The sequence below is a fragment of the Borostomias antarcticus genome, assembly GCF_949987555.1.
Source record: "Borostomias antarcticus genome assembly, chromosome: 7".
Lineage (NCBI taxonomy): Eukaryota > Metazoa > Chordata > Actinopteri > Stomiiformes > Stomiidae > Borostomias > Borostomias antarcticus.
Genome location: NC_140240.1, coordinates 12,293,485 through 12,312,707, shown reverse-complemented (window position 1 = coordinate 12,312,707; position 19,223 = coordinate 12,293,485). Strand labels below are relative to the sequence as shown.

Here is a 19,223-nt window from a genome sequence, read left to right as displayed (position 1 = left end):
ATTTGAACTGTTCACATTGCAGCTGTTGATCATCATCGATATCTATATCATCATCGATATCTATATCTATCTACTGCAGTCTCTGTCTTCACCCACTAACCATCACATGTGGTAAAAAAAAATAAAAAATAAATAGATACAGTTACGCACAAGATTTCAAGTAATCTTCTGAGGCTTGTTCCAATTAGGAAGACTATGACACTATGCAGTCACTTTGATATCGAGCTTATCGTTGGGTCTTTGGTCCAGGGGGGCGGGGGTCAGCGGAGGTCACAGCTCTGTGGGTTCACCTGGTTTTAACTTTGTTGGCCGCCTTCAGGAGGGAGGAGAACAGTGACCCCTGCCTCTCAGTCAGAACAGCCGGTGGCTCGAACTCTACAGCCTTGACGGGGAAACAGCACAGGCATTATTCTCTCTTTCTCTCTCTCTCACACACACACACTCTCTCTCACACACACGCTCTCTCTCACACACACACACTTTCTCTCTCTCTCTCTCTCTCTCTCTCTCTCTCTCTCACACACACACTCTCTCTCTATCTCTCTTTCTCTCTCACACACTCTCTCTTTCTCTCTCACTCTTTCTCTCACACACACTCTCTCTTTCTAGGTCTCGCAAGCTCTTTCGCTCTCTCTCTCTATCAGCTGGTAACATCAAGTAAAATAAATTCAACATGCTCTCAGTGATTATCATTCTCTAAATTGACTGTGTTAATGACAATGTACACTACTGAAGAAGGTTACATGTATAATTCCGTGGTTATTAAATGCATTTTTAGCCTGGAGTTGAACAACCTTATATTGCCATTCAGACTGCTGCCTTTCCTGGACAGGCCTCTCTTGAAACAGATTTGCAGTGGGTCTTTTCCCGGTTATATAAAGGCTAAATGAAAAATAAATACAAATGTACAGTAGTGTAGTTGTCTTTACCTGTCCTTTCTCCATGACCAGTATCTTGTCGCTGTCTATGACCGTGTGGATGCGGTGAGCAATAGTCAGTGTGGTGCAGTCCTTGAAGACGTCAGAGATGGTCTTCTGGATCAGTGCGTCCTTCTCAGGGTCTATGGAGGCTGTGGCTTCGTCCAGAAGGATGATCTGGAGGAACATACAGTATTAGAGTAGGCTACACGGATCTTTGGTTCAAACTGTAATAATTCAAATACATTTAAAGTCGCACTGAAATGAAAAAAAGCATTCTGTCCCATTTTGGTTCACATAATTGGTCATAGTGTTCACCTATTCAACGATGTATGCCAAAAAAAATACAAAATTCTACTTTTGTTTTAATCTTATATCAAAATATATAATTTCTTACTTCCTGGAAAATGGTAGGTCACGTGCAATGATGACAACAGGTACCTTAGATTTTAGGCCAATAATCTCACGACATCCACCTGGCAATCAACGCTATCCTTCTATCGAATCTGTCTAAAGTCCTTAAAACCCGTCCACTTGTTAATGTTCCAATCAAATTCCTCTTAACATTATGACCCACCCTCATAGCTTGTTTGCGTCAGAAATACGTCAAACTACGGAAGTTAGATGATCTCAAAGGTCCGTTTCTGTGCGACTTTAATTTCAAAACAAGCTTTCCTCAGACGTCTGCACCAAATATGTTGAGTGCCCCAATCCTTCGAGGTGCCCCACCAGAGACAATGTGCCCCACCACTGAGACAATGCGTGCAATGAGACATGGCTACGCTGACACGGTGCAGCGAGTGTGTACTGCAGTGAGGCGTCCATTACATTCAAAAATTTAATGAAATGAGGATAAGCCCCTTGAGTTGCACCAATTCGTTTTCGAGGGGGTCCTCGAGCACAAACATACAGTATGAACATTTAAAGAAAACAAAACACAGGCTCTTATCACTGCCCCCCCCCCCCCCCCAACATCCATTTTAAATCATCTATGTCTTCAATAAAATTAATAATAAAGTTAGCGGCACTCAAAATGTTTAACTAACAAAGACCAGTTGAAATGGGCAACTACATGACCAGAGTTCGATCACCTTGGACTTCCTGAGAAGAGCTCTTGCCATACAGAGGAGTTGGCGTTCACCCACAGAAAAGTTCTCGCCGTTCTCTAACACAGCAGAGTTCAGCTGCATGGGCAACATGGATATCTAAAATGCACAACAACAACAACAACAACACATACACACAAAAACATAATGGGTGATTTGTGGCATAAACATATAGTTTTGATATTATGCTCAGTGGAACAAAATAAGAAATATGTCACTGATGTGTACATTTGGTTTCAATGAATGAAGATATTTCTAAACATGTTTTTCTGCCATAAAGCTAACTGCCTCAACATATTGGTATCAAACATACACTGTCCTTCATGTAGGTCCTCTCCAGAGCCAGCCAGAGATCTGAGTCACTGTACTTGTCAAAGGGGTCAAGGTTGTACCTGTGACAGAAGGGATATGACAATTAAGGGGAGACAGTACAGTCAAATATGTTTTTTTTTTCCTTTAAAGATATCCTCATGCATTTCTACCAGTTTAATCTTCACAGTAAGATACATATTTTTGTATTACACTTTCTCTTTAAAAATGTTTAGGTATGCAGATTAGGTGATATCTCATTAAATTGTTAGAAATTCATGAGGATATATTTAAAGGGGGAAAAAATCCTATTCACCCGTAGATGTTTTCATGGGTGTGGATACATAAAATGTTGAAAAATAGTTTTTAATAAAGTCTGGGCATTTTTGTGTTAAAGGAGTAGTAAAGGGAAAATGCATGTTTAGCCCTGTTTTAAGGTTACTTATGATCATATACAATGGTTCAGATCAAAACGTTGACAAAGCTAGCATTTTCGAGAAAGTTGATAATTGCTCTACCACCGTTTTGGTCATACAATGGATGTGGATGGGCATCTTGAAAATTCATTCAAAAAATATTAAACTCTCGATTTCAAAGACAAGAAGCTCACCGAGGGTGTAATTGGTGTCCGTTGGTGTTCTGACATCAAATTCGCCGCAAAGTATGAATCCTGTAGGATTTTATTGATCATTTTATGAAATCCATTGACTTGTATTGAAGCGACCGTTGTAGATGTGTAGATCAATACGCAGAGGGGATTCAGGAAGCGGAACTACTTACGGTAGCTATTGTTATTGTTTATGTTGCTAGGCTACCTACGTAGTTTACGGAAGTTTACACACGTATGTGCTGCGACTAAATAGTTCTATGCTAAATATTTTAAAAAAAGCCTTTCCAGATGAACTAGAATCTTACTTTATGGCGAATTATATGTCAGAACGCCAACTAACACCTAGGTGAGTTTCTTGTCTTTGAAATCGAGAGTTTAACATGTTTTTGAATGATTTTTCAAGATGCCCATCCACATCCATTGTATGACCAAAACGGTGGTAGAGCAATTATCAACTTTCTCGAAAATGCTAGCTTTGTCAACGTTTTGATCTGAACCATTGTATATGATCATAAGTAACCTTAAAACAGGGCTAAACATGCATTTTCCCTTTACTACTCCTTTAATGTAGTGATAGTATACATGTCATAGTAGAGTAGAGAATGAGGAAAAATCAAAAAATTGAGTGGATGAAAAAATGCCATTTTGTCCATAGTGTCTCCCCTTAAGATTGCCTTTGAGCAATAAAAAGGTTTGACATCTTAAGAAATGTTCCAGCACACAACTGAACTCTAAAATGACAAAGTTTGGAACGAGATTAAAATGATCTTAAAGTTATTCTGCGTTATCTTGGCCTCCTACAGTACTGTACCTTACAGTGCCGATGAACAGCACAGGGTCCTGAGGAATGACGGAGAGTTTACTACGCAGGTCCTCCAGTCCGATGCTGCTTATGTCCACGCCGTCAATCAAGATGGTTCCAGAACACGGCTCCACCAGTCTGAACAGGGCTACTCCTAGAGAAGATTTCCCTGGACAGAGACATTGTTGATGAATGGCACCTGACATCAGCAGAGTTGCTGCCATAAACCCACCTCTTCAAGAAGTACGACCAGCATCCGCCCTCTTAAGCACCTTTGTTCTACTCTTGCACTTTGCCTTCAGCACTAGATTATGCTCTTAGTCACTTGTTTAGAAAGGAGATGCACTTGTGAGTTCTGGCGAGTAGTAGTATAGTGACTTCCTACGGTAGATTGAATTATTTTTAGGTGGCTTTGGACAAAAGCACCTGATAAATGACTCTAATGTAATGCTATTTATTGTAATCTAGCTAAACATTGACTGCTTTCGGCAAGCAAATGTATCTTGAACTGTTCTATTCCTGCTCTGTGAGGCTTCCCAGAGGTTCCCCCAGACAGATGGATTAATTAGAGATCATAAATTCAAAAAAATCATGTCAATGGATATTAACAGGCTCTTTAAAGTTCCTGACTGGGTTTAACCCAGGTCTGGTAGACAGGCCAATGATGTCCTCTGATCTCAGTCTTACCAGATCCAGTTCTACCCACAATGCCAAGGTTTTCTTTGGGTTGGATTTGGAGATTCAGTCCATCAAGGACAATGGGCGTATTCTTCCTGTAACGCATTCGATAGTCCTTGAATATGATTTCTCCTTTCTGTGGCCAGTCCTCTGGCACATTCACATCCTGGACCTTTCTGGGGGCTTCGGCATCACACTCCTGAAAAAATAAATAAATAAAAACAGAAAAAGAAAAAGGAAACTGAATTTATATGAACCCATTGTGAAATCTGCGGCAGGCTATGCACAATTTTTGTACGATTTTAAACTTTTAAATACTGATCTGTTGCTATGATGAATCGAGTGGGATAAGTGATTGAACTCCTCTGTGAAAACGGCCTTTTTAGACTGCTGTTTGGCTCTGTTACAGCAAGGCATGGCCACACATTCAAAGCATGCGCACGCATTCAGATCCAACAGCTTCAGCAACACGGGGCATTCTTCTATGGCCTTGTGGGTACCCAATCCCACAAATCAAATATATGTGCGGATCGGTTGACTAGTGATGATTGTGGTACCTCTATGTACTTCTGCATGGAGTTCACTGAGGCGAACCTTCCCTCTGTCTCAGTAGCTTGTCTGGCTACGAGCTGCAGCTGTGCGGTCAACTGAAATCAGAACATCAACATCATTACATCATCAGAACTTCACAGAAGTGTCAATAGATGATGGCTAGAAATCACCCTGACAGAAACATATTAGAAGTTACACTATATTGTGATGCCTCTTTACAAACACATCTAACCCTGACCCTAACCCTGGATCCCCCAGTCCCTAATCTGTTGTATTACGGCCTCTGCTACCTGGGGGATCCAGTCCCAAATCTGTTGGATTACGGCCTCTGCTACCTGGGGATCCAGTCCCTAATCTGATGGATTGAAGCCTCCACTACCTGTGGAATCCAGTCCCTAAACTGCTGGATTACAGCCTTTACTACCTGGGGAATCCAGTCCCTAATCTGTTGGATTATGGCCTCGGCTACCTGGGGAATCCAGTCCCTAATCTGTTGGATTATGGCCTCTGCTACCTGGGGGATCCAGTCCCTAATCTGATGGATTACAGCCTCCACTATCTGCGGAATCCAGTCCCTAATCTGCTGGATTACAGCCTCCGCTACCTGGGGGATCCAGTCCCTAATATGATGGATTACAGACTCTGCTACCTTGTTGATCCAGTCCCTAATATGATGAATTACGGCATCCACTACCTGGAGAATCCAGTCCCTAATCTGATGGATTACAGCCTCCGCTACCTGGGGGATCCAGTCCCTAATGCCCTGGATTACATCTTTCGCTACCTGGGGAATCCAGTCCATAATCTGATGGATTACATTGCCCCCCCACACACACCTGTATAGTACCTGCATGATGCTGGACAGGACCAGCCCTTTGAGTGCGGTGCTGGTGTCGTGGGAGAAGAAGGAGAACAGGGCGACCGTCAAGGTGATGGTGGTGGACAGGAAGTCCAGCCGGGTGCACAGCCATCGCGTGGCGCAGTTGAAGTGGTAGAAGTGACTGGAGTTTATGTCACACAGCTCCTTAAACCTAGAGGGAGACAAATCACACACAGCAGTGTCAAGTCATTAAAAGTCATAACTTCGTCAGTAAACTCCTTAATTGCTCTGCATTATTTTATTTATTTATTTATTTTTATTGCTCTGCATTAATGGGAAAGGCAAGCAGACAAATTGGCCCAAAAATCCCAGGTTTTTGTGCTGCAGTTTTTTCATCCTCTCCATGGGTTGGACAGCAGCATCTATACTTTGTTTCTCTGACCTCTGTATGTACTGCCCCTTTTTCTCATAGGCGCTGATGGTGACCAGCCCCTGGATGGTGGCTGTGGTGTGGGAGATCAGAGGAGACCGGCTGATGTTCTCCATGCTCTTCAACTTCCAGATACTGGTTTGGAAGATGCTGTGAAGGTGTTTGATTTTAGGTCATCACATCCACTGTTACTAGCTGTTTATCAAATTAAATCGACTTCAATACTGAGGCAAGAGATGCAGAGGCAGTCAGAATCAAAATGTGTGATACTGTGTGTGTGTGTGTGTGTGTGTATATGTGCATGCATGCGTGTGTTTAGATGTGTGCGTGTGTGTGTGTATGCTCGCATGAGTGTGTGTATGAGTGGCAGGGGGTGATGTAGGTGTGTGTGTGTGTGTATGTCTATATGCTTGCCCACTCACATTAAGAGAACAGCCACCACTCCGGTCAGTACGACCAGCGCCACCAGGAATGGAGGGAAGACGATGGAGGTGACCAGGAAGACGTAGGCCACGGCCAGCATGTTCTGGATCAGGTTCCTCATGTAGAAAGGTAACGCCACATCTATCTCATCCTGGTTCTTGGAAAACTGGTTCATCACCCTCCCGGTAGGGGTAGTGTCAAAGAAGCTCATTGGACAGCGAAGGATCTAAAAGACAGGAGAGGGAACATCACTCTCACAAGGTTTATATTTGAGGCACAGCCCTTTGTCCTGTGTTTGCAGAGTGAAGACTCGCTACTTCGCCTTGCATAGTGCAGGATTCAAACTTTGAACACGGGCGCCATCTAGCGGACATATACTAGTGGTGGTCTCTCTGGTGCGTGTTTCACAAATAAAAACAACACACACAAAAACAAAGAACAAAAAATACAACCCCTAATTTATCTTGAAGGACAATGGAGTGTTGTCTTACTGTATAAAATAAGTTGTTGTGGAAAGTTGAGGAGGCGCGTATAGTGACTCTGGTGAAAAAGATGTTCCTCAGGCAGCTGAAGAACAACAAGACCACGATGCTCATCCCAAAGACCAGCATGTAGTACAAGAGGTGAGGGTTTTTACTGATGTTTCCAGCCGTCGTGTCATTTACACTGGAGGAATTACTCTGTGAAGCACATATAAGTTTTAGCACACAAACCATTAAAGTAACTCAGTTGCACAGTACCAAACGCCGATAATTGATTTAAACAAATGCTGGGACTGTTGTTGACCGTCGCTATAGATTTACCCCTGAGCCTTCCTTAATCCAGTGAGCCAGCCACAGATTATTAAAAGCAGTGGAAGCGGTGATTCCCAGAAACAGGAGCAAAACGAATGAAACTGCGCCATACCCTGAGAAAATGGACCAAAGAGTTAGCATCATCATACTGCCGCGTCCTGATTTCAAAATCAATCCAACACCCACACCGGTCAAGCGATATGATCCAAAGATCTATCCTGGCTTTTGATTGGAGATTGCAGCACATTTACTAATGCTTCCCATTCAGAGAAAAACTACATAAATTGAATGTTAAATGTTAATAGGCTACGCTATTATTCCGCTACTAAATCCATTTTGACAAAAAGCCTTTCAGCCCAGGGACTGACCTCCAGCGGCTTTGCAGTAATGGTGGTATATCTTCCACGACTTGCTCCTCTCCTCAAACACCTCTTTGATCACAAGCTGGTTCTTTAAATCTGGGACACAATAATCAATATGAGATGTGTATGAGAACACGAGGTGGAGCGGCTGATCTGATGAATCTTTTATTGTAAAGGGAAAGTTAAACAAACGTACCATCTTCCCCAGCTTCAACATCCTCCTTGTTCTCAACGTCAGGTGATTTTTCTGTAAAATCAGGGTGGGAGTGTCACTCCAGTAAATCCTCTATCAGAGATTAGACAATCACACAGAGGATTTTACCTGGATTATCTTCACCCCCCTCTTCTTACCTGGATTATCTTCACCCCCCTCTGCTTCAGCAGACTGGGCTCTGTCTCTTCTGACCTTGCTCTGGAAGAGCAAAACGGAAAAACAATCATTCAGAATTATGATGAAACAAGTGGTGGAGAACTACATACTGGCAAACATTGATTGTTTAGTTATGATAATTAGATTATAATTATCTACATATTTGTGCCGTATACACATGTATCTCTCTCTCAAGTCAAGTCAACTCGAGGCATGTCATGTTAAATCAAGTCAATTCAAGAAGCTTTATTGGCATGACGTCTGATAATAAAACATGTTGCCAAAGCAGAAAGACATCAATATAAATCATGAATTAACCAATAAATAATTATGTATATTATGCTTATACACATATATAAAGATATATACTACTACTACTACTACTACTACTACTACTAAAAATAATAATAATAATAATACAATCAGTGAATAATAATAGCATGTTGCCAAAGCAGAAAAACATTAATATAAATTATTAATTAACCAATGAATAGTTATACTACTACTACTACTACTACTACTAATAATAATAATAATAACAATAATAGCCTAATAATAATAATAATAATAATGATTATTATTATTATTGTAAACATATTAATGATGATGATGATGATGATACAAAAAGTGAATCATAAAAACTATAGACAAAATCAGTGTAGTCTTACACTAAACCAGGTCTAGCATTGTGACATGCAGTTACACATTCCCTCACCAGGTCTAGCATTGTGACATGCAGTTACACATTCCCCCGCCAGGTCTAGCATTGTGACATGCAGTTACACATTCCCCCGCCAGGTCTAGCATTGTGACATGCAGTTACACATTCCCCCGCCAGGTCTAGCATTGTGACATGCAGTTACACATTCCCCCGCCAGGTCTAGCATTGTGACATGCAGTTACACATTCCCCCGCCAGGTCTAGCATTGTGACATGCAGTTACACATTCCCTCGCCAGGTCAAGCATTGTGACATGCAGTTACACATTCCCTCGCCAGGTCTGCAGCAGCCCTCTCTTCTCCAAGAGGAGTTTTGGCTAGTAGGTCATCTGGAAGGATGTATTATTTTATTAAATTTTTTGGTCAAATTTGGGAAATAATTCTTCTCTAATGTCTTTATATTTTGGACAATTTATGAGAAAATATTTTTGTCCTAAAATATTATTTCTCCTGTTACACATTGGATCCAAAGTCTTTTTTTTCTTTCTAACCATTCATTTGTATGGCAACCAGTTTCAATAGCAAGTTCATGGTCACCGAGTTTGTCTATGTATTGGATTTTAAATTTTGATTAAATCTGGGGCCAATTTAATATTTCTATCAAGTATCAGTCTGTAGTATTCCAGTTTAATAATTGATTGGATATTTTTTCCACTGTTCAAAATATCTTAGTTAATTATTTTTGTCTATTTGGTTCATGAGTAATTTGGGAATTATCTCTCTCTATCTCTCTGTCCCTCACTGTGTGTGTGTGTGTGTGTGTGTGTGTGTGTGTGTGTGTGTGTGTGTGTGTGTGTGTGTGTGTGTGTGTGTGTGTGTGTGTGTGTGTGTGCGCGTCACCTTGGACTTTTCCAGCTCCCGACTGATGACAAGCTCTGCATATTTTCCTTCAGCGCTCATCAACTCTTTATGGTTGCCCATCTCTTTTATTTCACCACCTTCAAGCAGTAGAACAGAGCTGCAGAACTCTAGGTACTGCGTGTGGGAAATAAGTATTCGCTATTCAGATAAATTGTATTCCATTTGGGCGAGTCTTCATAGTGCTGAGTGACATACAGTGGCATAGTGTAGAATTACCTGAATTTGGTGTGTCACTAGAATGACAGTTTTTCCCTGCAACTCTTTCATGATGCATTCTTGGAAGATGTGCCTCCCTACGTGAGCGTCCACAGCTGACAGAGGATCGTCCAAGAGTAACACATCCTTGTTGGCGTACACTGCTCTCGCCAGGCTCACACGCTGCTTCTGTCCCCCGGACAGGTTCAGACCCGACTCGCCTATCTGGAGGAAGATATCCATATGAATTAAAATTGTGTTTGTAGAAAACCACCTTCCCATTCCGCTGACAGGCCGAACGGGCTTAGTCTCGAGATAATTCGTCATGAGCACCGGCGCTATGGCGGTACGTTAAGAAAGTACGTTTTGATTACCTAGCCTATATAACTGCACTTTCCTGCAATCTAGAGCGCTGAAAAAGTATATACATTTAGATAAAGTAGGCAAAAAACTAAATAAAACTCTTGCATCGAGCACCCATTGGCAGAATCAATTAAACCGACAAATCACAGCAATGAAGTTTGAGGTCACAACTGAGAGTAAGTGCAGTGCACTTAACATTGAAATAGCTTACGAGATTTATGGCACAATTAAATATAAAAACAATTGCATTCATGAACAAATAAATTAAGTTTACCAAGATCAAATATGATCTGTAGCCAAGTGATATGCCCATTGATGGAGAAAATGTGTGTGTAGGTACCTCAGTCAAGTCACCATAAGGTAGCATCTCCAGGTCAGGTCCTAAACAGCATGACTCGATTGCTCTTTTATATCTGTGAAGGCCATTATGACAGACGAGTATGTTTTACTCCCAACTGCTGTGATGATCTGCTATTTTAGAAGAGACAGTAATACAATTACCTTGGTTTATCAAATGGTTCTCCCATTAATATGTTGTCCATGACACTACCGTGGAATATCCAGGCTTGTTGAGCAACATACGCAAAAGAACCGCCCGACAACACAGAACCACTGTGCAACTGCATCTGTTGGGAACAGGATCACAGTCATGCCGGAAGTGCTCACATGCCCATAGTTGATACTGTCACTGTGGCACATTATGAACATTAATCATTTGGAATAGAAGAAATATAACTCGCTTTTACCTGTCCTAGAATAGTCATTAGCAACGATGTCTTTCCACTGCCCACATTTCCACAAACACCCAACAACTGACCCTGCAACAGACAATAGGCTGATCACTAACGAGTGATGCATATTTTTCATAATTGAAACAGAGAAACCGGATGCAGCCCATCTTCTTTACATTCCTTGAATGCCACTTTCTGACCCAACCATCACGCTTGACCCCTGACCCCAAACATGGTGTTCGCTTCCTGTACCTTCCTCAGTGTGAAGGTAATGTGTCGCAGCACGAGGGAGGTTGGCTTAGTAATGCTTTCCCCCTCCTTCTCCTCTTCATCAAACGCTGGGTTGGACTGTGAAGTTCCCTGGCTCTGGTCGGCATGAGGCCAAGAGAGAGAGGCGTTCTCCAGGACCACAGCGTTGTGAGAGGACTCCATCTTAATCAGGTAAGGCTCTGGGTTCTTCAGCTGCAGGATTCTCTAGATTACATGTAAACAAACAACACAGGTGTGTTTACGTTCAGAAGATTGAGTCCTACCAAATAAGCATCCATAATCACACAGCTATGGTTGGAATGAGAAAAGGTTTGGCAATAATGTTTGTAATTTGACACTGAAGTTGTGTGAAATAATGACTGCTTCCGGTGTATATTCAGCAATTGGTCAGTTTAAATGGACAAGGTAGAGGAGCATCTCACCCTCAAACGGTTTACTGACACTGCAGCCTCAGCTAAGGCTTTCACAGAGAAGGGGAGGAGCCCCAAGACGGCTTTCATGGAGTTGAATAGAGCAAGCACGGTAAAAGCCTTTATGGATGAGAAGATGAAGAAAAAACAAGTCAGATATTCAGAGTGTCTTTGTAACAGATAGACAGTTAGATTCGGAATAAGCCAACAACTTACAGTCGAAGCAGTCAAGTTTCTGTGCATCGCTGTTTGAGTGATGAACATCACACTTGAAGCTAAGACCGGCAGGATGTATGTGATGGTAGAATTGGTATCCCTGACGTATCCAGATTTGGACAAAATATGTGCCTCCATTTTCCTGAGATCTGGACATGAAGACAATGTGATGTTAATTAGACGAAGGTACATGGAAATTTAGGCATGTCTAGATGAAATAGTGGAATGTACCTTGAATGTTTTTCTCATAGGAGCTCTCCCATGCATACATTTTGATGAGTTTGATGCAGGCCAGGAGTTCAGCCATGGTCCGAACACGCTTATCTGTGAATCCCACTGTCTTCCTCCGAAACCTGTTCATCACTGCCGCCGACAAAAACTACAGCACAGCAACATATCAGTTGCGTGGTTTTAGTTATGGAATCACATGGGCTGAAATATGATGTAAAATACTTTCAATGGCTTAGGTGTTTTCTTGAGATTGCCCTGAGTGGCAGCCTATCAGTTCCACTGTGCCAGGCATAAAAAAATTAAATAATATATATATAAACTAGAAAAACCGTGTAGCGGCTAAATGCCTCCGCCCAACAATGCCAGTTGCAGTTAACCTAACTAACCCTAACCCTGACTAACTGCTAACCTAACCTTAACGCTAATGCTAGCTAGCCAACGCTAATGCTAAAATCTAGCATTAGTGTTAGAATTAGCATTAGCTAGCTAGCATTATCATTAGGATTAGCGTTAGCTAGCTAGCGTTAGTGTTCAAAAGGGCCTTTTGTGATGTCACGGTGACCTTGACCTTTGACATTTGAATACCAAAATCGAATCCAATTAATCTATCTAATTAAGTCCAACTGGACATTTGGCCAATTATGTACAAATTCTGTCAAGCCGTTCTTGAGATATCGTGTTCAGCAGGCCAAAAACACCTTTTGTGAGGTCAGTGACCCTTGACCTTTGACCCCCACAATGTAATCAGTTAATCCTTGAGTCCAACTGGACATTTTACCCAAATATGAACAAATTCCATTAAGCCTTTGAGATAGTGTTCATCAGGCCAAAAACACATTTTGTGAGGTCACAGTGACCTTGAACTTTGACCTTTGACCCCCACGATCTAAGCAGTTCATCCTTGAGTGTCAGTGAACATTTGTACCAAAGGGGAAGAAATTCCGTCAATGCATTCCCGAGATATTGCATTAACAAACATCGGACGGACGGGCGCACGGACTGACGGACGACCCGAAACCATAATGCCTCCGGCCAGAGGCTATCGCCTGGCGGAGGCATAAAAATTCAACAACCCTACCATTTGAAAGACAAGACATTAACATGAGTCAGTCTCTAAATGCTGTGCTCAACTAGAGACTGAAGACATGCATCCTGATTTCTCCTTTAAAAGTGGGTGGAAAAAATGAGTAAAAATAATGCTAATGCTAACAATGATGCTAATTCTAACAATAATGCTAATGCTAACACTAGCTAGTTAACGCTAATGCTAATGCTAGCTAACTCTAATGCTAGCTAGCTAATGTTAATACTAGCTAGCTAAAGCTAGCATTAGTGTTAGAATTAGCGTTAGCTAGCTAGCATTAGCATTATCGTTAAAAAGTGCCTTTTGTGATGTCACGGTGACCTCTAACATTTGAATGAATTGATTTTGTACCAAAGGGGAAGAAATTCCGTCAATGTATTCCCGAGATATTGCATTAACAAACATCGGACGGACGGACAGCCGCATGGACGGACGGACATACGTACGTACGGACGGTCAACACGAAACCATAATGCTATCGCCTGGCGGAGGCATAAAAAGAGACCTCAGCCTCAAAAGGGCTTAGAATAGAATAGAATCCTATGCAATCAGAGAATAGATACACCTGTGTTGAAATAAGATGGTCGTGTCTGGGACTACATTTTCCCAAGCCTTAGGGGTTTTTAAATTTCTGGTTAAATAAAGGTTTGATTGATTGGTTGATTGACATGAGAGCGCAAAACCTGTTTCAAATAGGATGTGGACCCAAGGTCTGGTTATTCCACCTGTATGGGGAGGAATATCAGGATCACTCCGATCCCACTGAACGCAGCGGAGCCCAGGATGAAGAAGAAGTAGATCACAGAGCCCAGCAGCAACACCGGTAGACACAAGGCATAGATGAAGAAGACCGCTCCCTCGAACATGCGGATCCCGTCGGTGAAGAGCACGTTGATCACCTGCCAACACATGGAGTTGTAGGTTGCTTTAAAAAAAAAAAAAAAAAAATAGGCAGTAGTAACTATAGTACTTTAAATAACACTTGAGCCTTTCGATGATTAAACATGAAATAAAATGGATGTCATGGAGATGAACGTCGAACTACTGCAGTAGTAGCCTAAATACTTTATTTTATCTTAAAGGGCAATGCTCGTTTTTGACAACCTGGACCTTATTTACGACATATTATAAGAAGTTTGACTCACCGAGATCACTTTTGTGTAGTTCGGAGGCCTGTAGAAGAAATTTAAAATCCAGCGCGAGCCAGTATATCCTTGACGGTGATCGGGGCACCGAGAATGCAGTTTCTCAAAATCTATTTTCGGCCGCTTAACGGTTGTTTTCATCAATCAGATTGGATGAATCGACAGTTGAGATTCCTGAACGCGAGGCATTGTTGTGGTTCTCAAATACGGGGTCTTTAGCCTCTGTAATATGATCTTTACACGCCTTTCCCCACTTGCTCCAGCACGCATACGCACAGGCCAGCGCGCAGACTGGCTATTCTCCGGCTCACATTCTCTGCGCTACGATCGTTGTTGGTGCCGAGAATATTGTCGTCGTCATTCGTCAGCAACAATCCGATCGTAGCGCAGAGAATGTGAGCCGGAGAATAGCCAGTCTGCGCGCTGGCCTGTGCGCATGCGTGCTGGAGCAAGTGGGGAAAGGCGTGTAAAGATCATATTACAGAGGCTAAAGACCCCGTATTTGAGAACCACAACAATGCCTCGCGTTCAGGAATCTCAACTGTCAATTCATCCAATCTGATTGATGAAAACAACCGTTTAGCGGCCGAAAATAGATTTTGAGAAACTGCATTCTCGGTGCCCCGATCACCGTCATTACATGGATATACTGGCTCGCGCTGGATTTTTAAATTTCTTCTACAGGCCTCCGAACTACACAAAAGTGATCTCGGTGAGTCAAACTTCTTATAATATGTCGTAAATAAGGTCCAGGTTGTCAAAAACGAGCATTGCCCTTTAAGATGCTCAAACTACTTAACCTGCAAAGTGTCAATGTATGGACTTTAGAAGCGAAGTGAAGTTGGTTTGATTTTGGATATTCCAGTTGGATATTCGAGGTGAACTTCACCGACTCTTTGACGCTTATTTCGCCGACTCTGCCCTACCGAAAGCCGGGGTTGAGAGCGATACCGCAAAAGTCCTCAAGACCGGCTTCTTCACAATGCAACGTAAATGTTAGGGGCCGTCTACAAATCACCGTTATATATGACTAAATGATAAAGAAAAGGTAAAAAATGAAGATAAAAATTCATATTAAATAATGTGAGATAAAATTTGAGAAAATGACAGGTTTATCTAGTGCAGCAATTGTCCCTGAACAATTTAAGTCAATTTTGGTGTTTTTGAGTCACATGGTACTAGAGCTATTGAAGATCAAAGATTTGAAAAAAGTAATATAAAACGGTAATTTGTAGACGGCCCCTAACATTTATATTGCGAAGAAGCCGGTCTTGAGGACCGTTGCGGTAACAGCTCTCAACCCCGGCTTTCGGTAGGGTAGCCTACAGTCGGCGAAATAAGCGTCAAAGTGTCGGTGAAGTTCACCTCGAATATCCAACTGAAATATCCAAAATCAAACCAGCTTCACTTCGCTGACCTTTGACAACTGTTGAAGCTTAAAGGAGTAGTAAACGGAAAATGCATGTTTAGCCCTGTTTTAAGGTTACTTATGATCATATACAATGGTTCAGATCAAAATGTTGACAAAACTAGCACTTTTGAGAAAGTCTGATAATTGCTCTACCACCGTTTTGGTCATACAATGGATGTGGGTGGGCACCTTGAAAAATCTTTCAAAAACATGTTAAGCTCTCGATTTCAAAGACAAGAAACTCACCGAGGTGTTAGTTGGCGTTCTGACATATAATTCGCCATAAAGTAAGATTCTAGTTCATCTGGAAAGGCATTTTAAAAATATTTAGCATAGAACTATTTAGTCGCAGCACATACGTGTGTAAAGTTCCGCAAACTAGGTAGCCTACCAGCATAAACAATAACAATAGCTACCATAAGTAGTTCCGCTTCCTGAATACCCTCTGCGGATTGATCTACACATCTACAACGGTAGCTTCAATACAAGTCAATGGATTTCATAAAATGATCAATAAAACCCTACAGGATTCATACTTTGCGGCGAATTTGATGTCAGAACACCAACGGACACCAATTACCCCCTCGTGAGCTTCTTGTCTTTGAAATCGAGAGTTTAACATGTTTTTGAAATATTTTTCAAGGTGCCACCCCACATCCATTGTATGACCAAAACGTTGGTAGAGCAATTATCAGACTTTCTCAAAAGTGCTATTTTAGTCAACGTTTTGATCTGAACCATTGTATATGATCATAAGTAACCTTAAAACAGGGCTAAACATGCATTTTCCCTTTACTACTCCTTTAATATTAGGGAAAGGGTTGAGTGGATAGTTAGTTGAATGTAAGTTGAGCATATACAAAGATACAAAGAGAAAATTATTTTTTATTCGGTGAGTGTCGAATTCTGAAGTCTGCCAAGTGAGACCAGGCTGGTATATCACACACCCAGTAGCATTTAAGGTGCTGAGCTGCAGGTGCAATTTACTATTGAAAGTACTTGAAGAGCTATTAAAAAATAGGGAAACTGAGGTAGTAAGTGAACCTACCTCTCCCATGGACACGGTGTGGAGGGAGTTCAAAGAGACCACCTTGTTGTACGCCACGGTGACAAAGGCACTGCGGATCCTGAGGGCAGACCTCAGGTTGATGGCCCACAGCAGGGAGTTGAAGAAAGCCTTGCAGAGGTCAGTGGAGAACAGAGCAAAGCAGAGACCCACGCCGTGCCCCACGTCCGGGTCCGCCTCCTGGAAGGTCTTCATCAGCGCGTTGAGGATGATCGTCTGCAGGGGGAGCATTGCGTTCATTCAGTGCCCTGGTTTACATTTGATTTACATCTTTAATCATTTTGTGGAGCAGGTTGGAGGTGAGTGGACATTGGCCCAGGGCAAACTTACTGGTCTCAGGAAAGTTGCCGCCGTGAACACAATAGACACCAGGAAAGCTATAATCATCCGTGTTCTCAGGAAACGGACAATTACTAAGCCAAAGGAGGCCTTTTCAAGTCCTTTCCTAGCCACCTCCTCATCCCACAGTCTCTGTAATCTGAAGCATTTTAGACAAATAATATAAGACATTTTGTTTATATATCCAAGCTCAGAGATTCTAGAATGTCTTACAGTATTTGATCTGCTTCCCACCTTTTTCCATTCATATCAGCCCCATCATGGGAGGAAAGGTTCGCCATGTTGTCTAAATCCATTTTCTTTTTAAATATCTTCCACATTATTGAAGTCATCCAAGAGAAAGTGGCAAAGGAGAAGAATCCAGCATCATCCACTGGATTGGTCCTTAGATAATGATAATCAACATAAAAATGCATCATTCCTATATGACACAGAATATATCTGATCTTCATCCCATTATCACAATATCTCATATTTATCATCCCCATATGACACAGAATATCTCTAATCCTCATCTCCATATGACACAGAATATCTCTTAATTGACACTGAACCCCAAATTGTTCCCAATGAGCAGGCTAGCACCTTGCATGGCAGCTGCTGCCATTTGTGTGTGAATGTGTACGTGAATGGGTGAATGAGAGGCCATTGTAAAGCGCTTTGGATAAAAGTCCATTTACCGCAGCAGATGCAGTCCATTTACCATTTAATTCATCATCCCCATATGACACAGAACATCTCTAATCATCCCATATATCACAGACTATCTCTAATGTTTCATTCCTATATGACATAATATATCTAATCATCATCCCCATATGACACAATATCTCTACTCATCATTATACCACACAATCCAACAACTATACATATACCATACACACAATTAAACAATTAGTACATTTTCTTTGACTTACTCTGATGTCTTGCGAAAAGGAATCATTGTTCTCAAACTAGCCTGGTACCTATGGAAAGTACCATAAGTACCAGTATCATGTTCCTTAGACGACAGGTGGTATGTGTCAGTCATAGAGTTAACGTCCTTTTCCATCTCCATTTTTAGTTTCTTGAGAAGAAAATGAACCAAAGATAGAAAAATAAAGAGATTTCCATTAGGCTTTGAATAACATATTTGTGTTTCACATCCTCCCAGATAATGTACTTACCAAGTTAACAAAGTTTCTGTTGATACTGAAGCTGCTTCTCTCCTGCTCAGTCCAATGACATGTGGAGCGTTGCTGCTTTAGAAGCCGGGACCTCAGTTGGTGCAGGAGTCACCTACCATGGTTCTGCAAGGCTAAAGCCAATGCCGTTGCTTGGTGGGGATGTCAAGTAGAGAGGAGCCACAAACATACATATAGGCACACCAACTCCTTATGCAATACGAGTGCTTGTACAGTAGCTGCCTTTAGGTGTAACCAATTTCCATTTTCAGAGATGTCTGTTTAGACTTGGGGCGTTTTAAGTGTTTTATGTGTTTTGTGCGGAACAAATATGTGAAATGTTGACACAGTGATTATCCTTTCTGTTAGTCAGGTTGCCTTGGGACAGCGATGGGGTCATGGACGACACTAGAGGGCACTAATGTGATGTGATTTGACTATACAATTAAACCTTTCAGTTTGGCTTGCGCTGTCACTTAGCTTAAGGTATCCCTTTCTTGTCAACTTTCCAAAAGTCACAATGGAATGTGGATGCCTCTATTCATTTGAAGTAAGTGGTTCTCCTCATACAAATAATGTAGCTGTATTCAATGAGTCGATACATGGCTTTATCATTTGGGAATGGCTCATCAGTAGGCAGCCAAGGAATATTTCCTAATTTAAGTAGCCTATCTCGGTAATGACAAAGTCGTCCCTTCTCGATCTTTAACAGCAGAACGCCAATCAGGGTGTATAAACTAGTCATCACCGCCGTGTCCACTGAGCTCGTGTACGGAACCGGAGATTTCATCTCCACATTCCGCAGGGTGCAAACCTCGGCTGCCATGAACAGACCCTGCGGAATGT

At 41.8% G+C, this 19,223-nt stretch overlaps 1 protein-coding gene across 1 annotated transcript; it reads right to left on the bottom strand.

Annotated features, from left to right (window-relative positions):
* Positions 1-286: 286 nt before the first annotated feature.
* Positions 287-17,106, bottom strand: LOC311311595 (ATP-binding cassette sub-family C member 12-like; the record flags this gene model as incomplete). The annotated part of the gene is made up of 21 exons (XM_084441345.1): positions 287-382; positions 930-1,094; positions 2,009-2,122; positions 2,337-2,415; positions 3,754-3,913; positions 4,432-4,621; positions 4,980-5,069; positions 5,822-6,005; positions 6,237-6,374; positions 6,647-6,873; positions 8,000-8,089; positions 9,733-9,867; positions 9,970-10,173; positions 10,652-10,724; positions 10,813-10,937; positions 11,058-11,129; positions 11,295-11,516; positions 11,939-12,087; positions 12,170-12,317; positions 13,979-14,152; positions 16,858-17,106. The coding sequence occupies 21 exons, from the start codon at positions 17,104-17,106 to the stop codon at positions 287-289; spliced, it is 3,084 nt and encodes a 1,027-aa protein (XP_084297471.1).
* Positions 17,107-19,223: the final 2,117 nt, after the last annotated feature.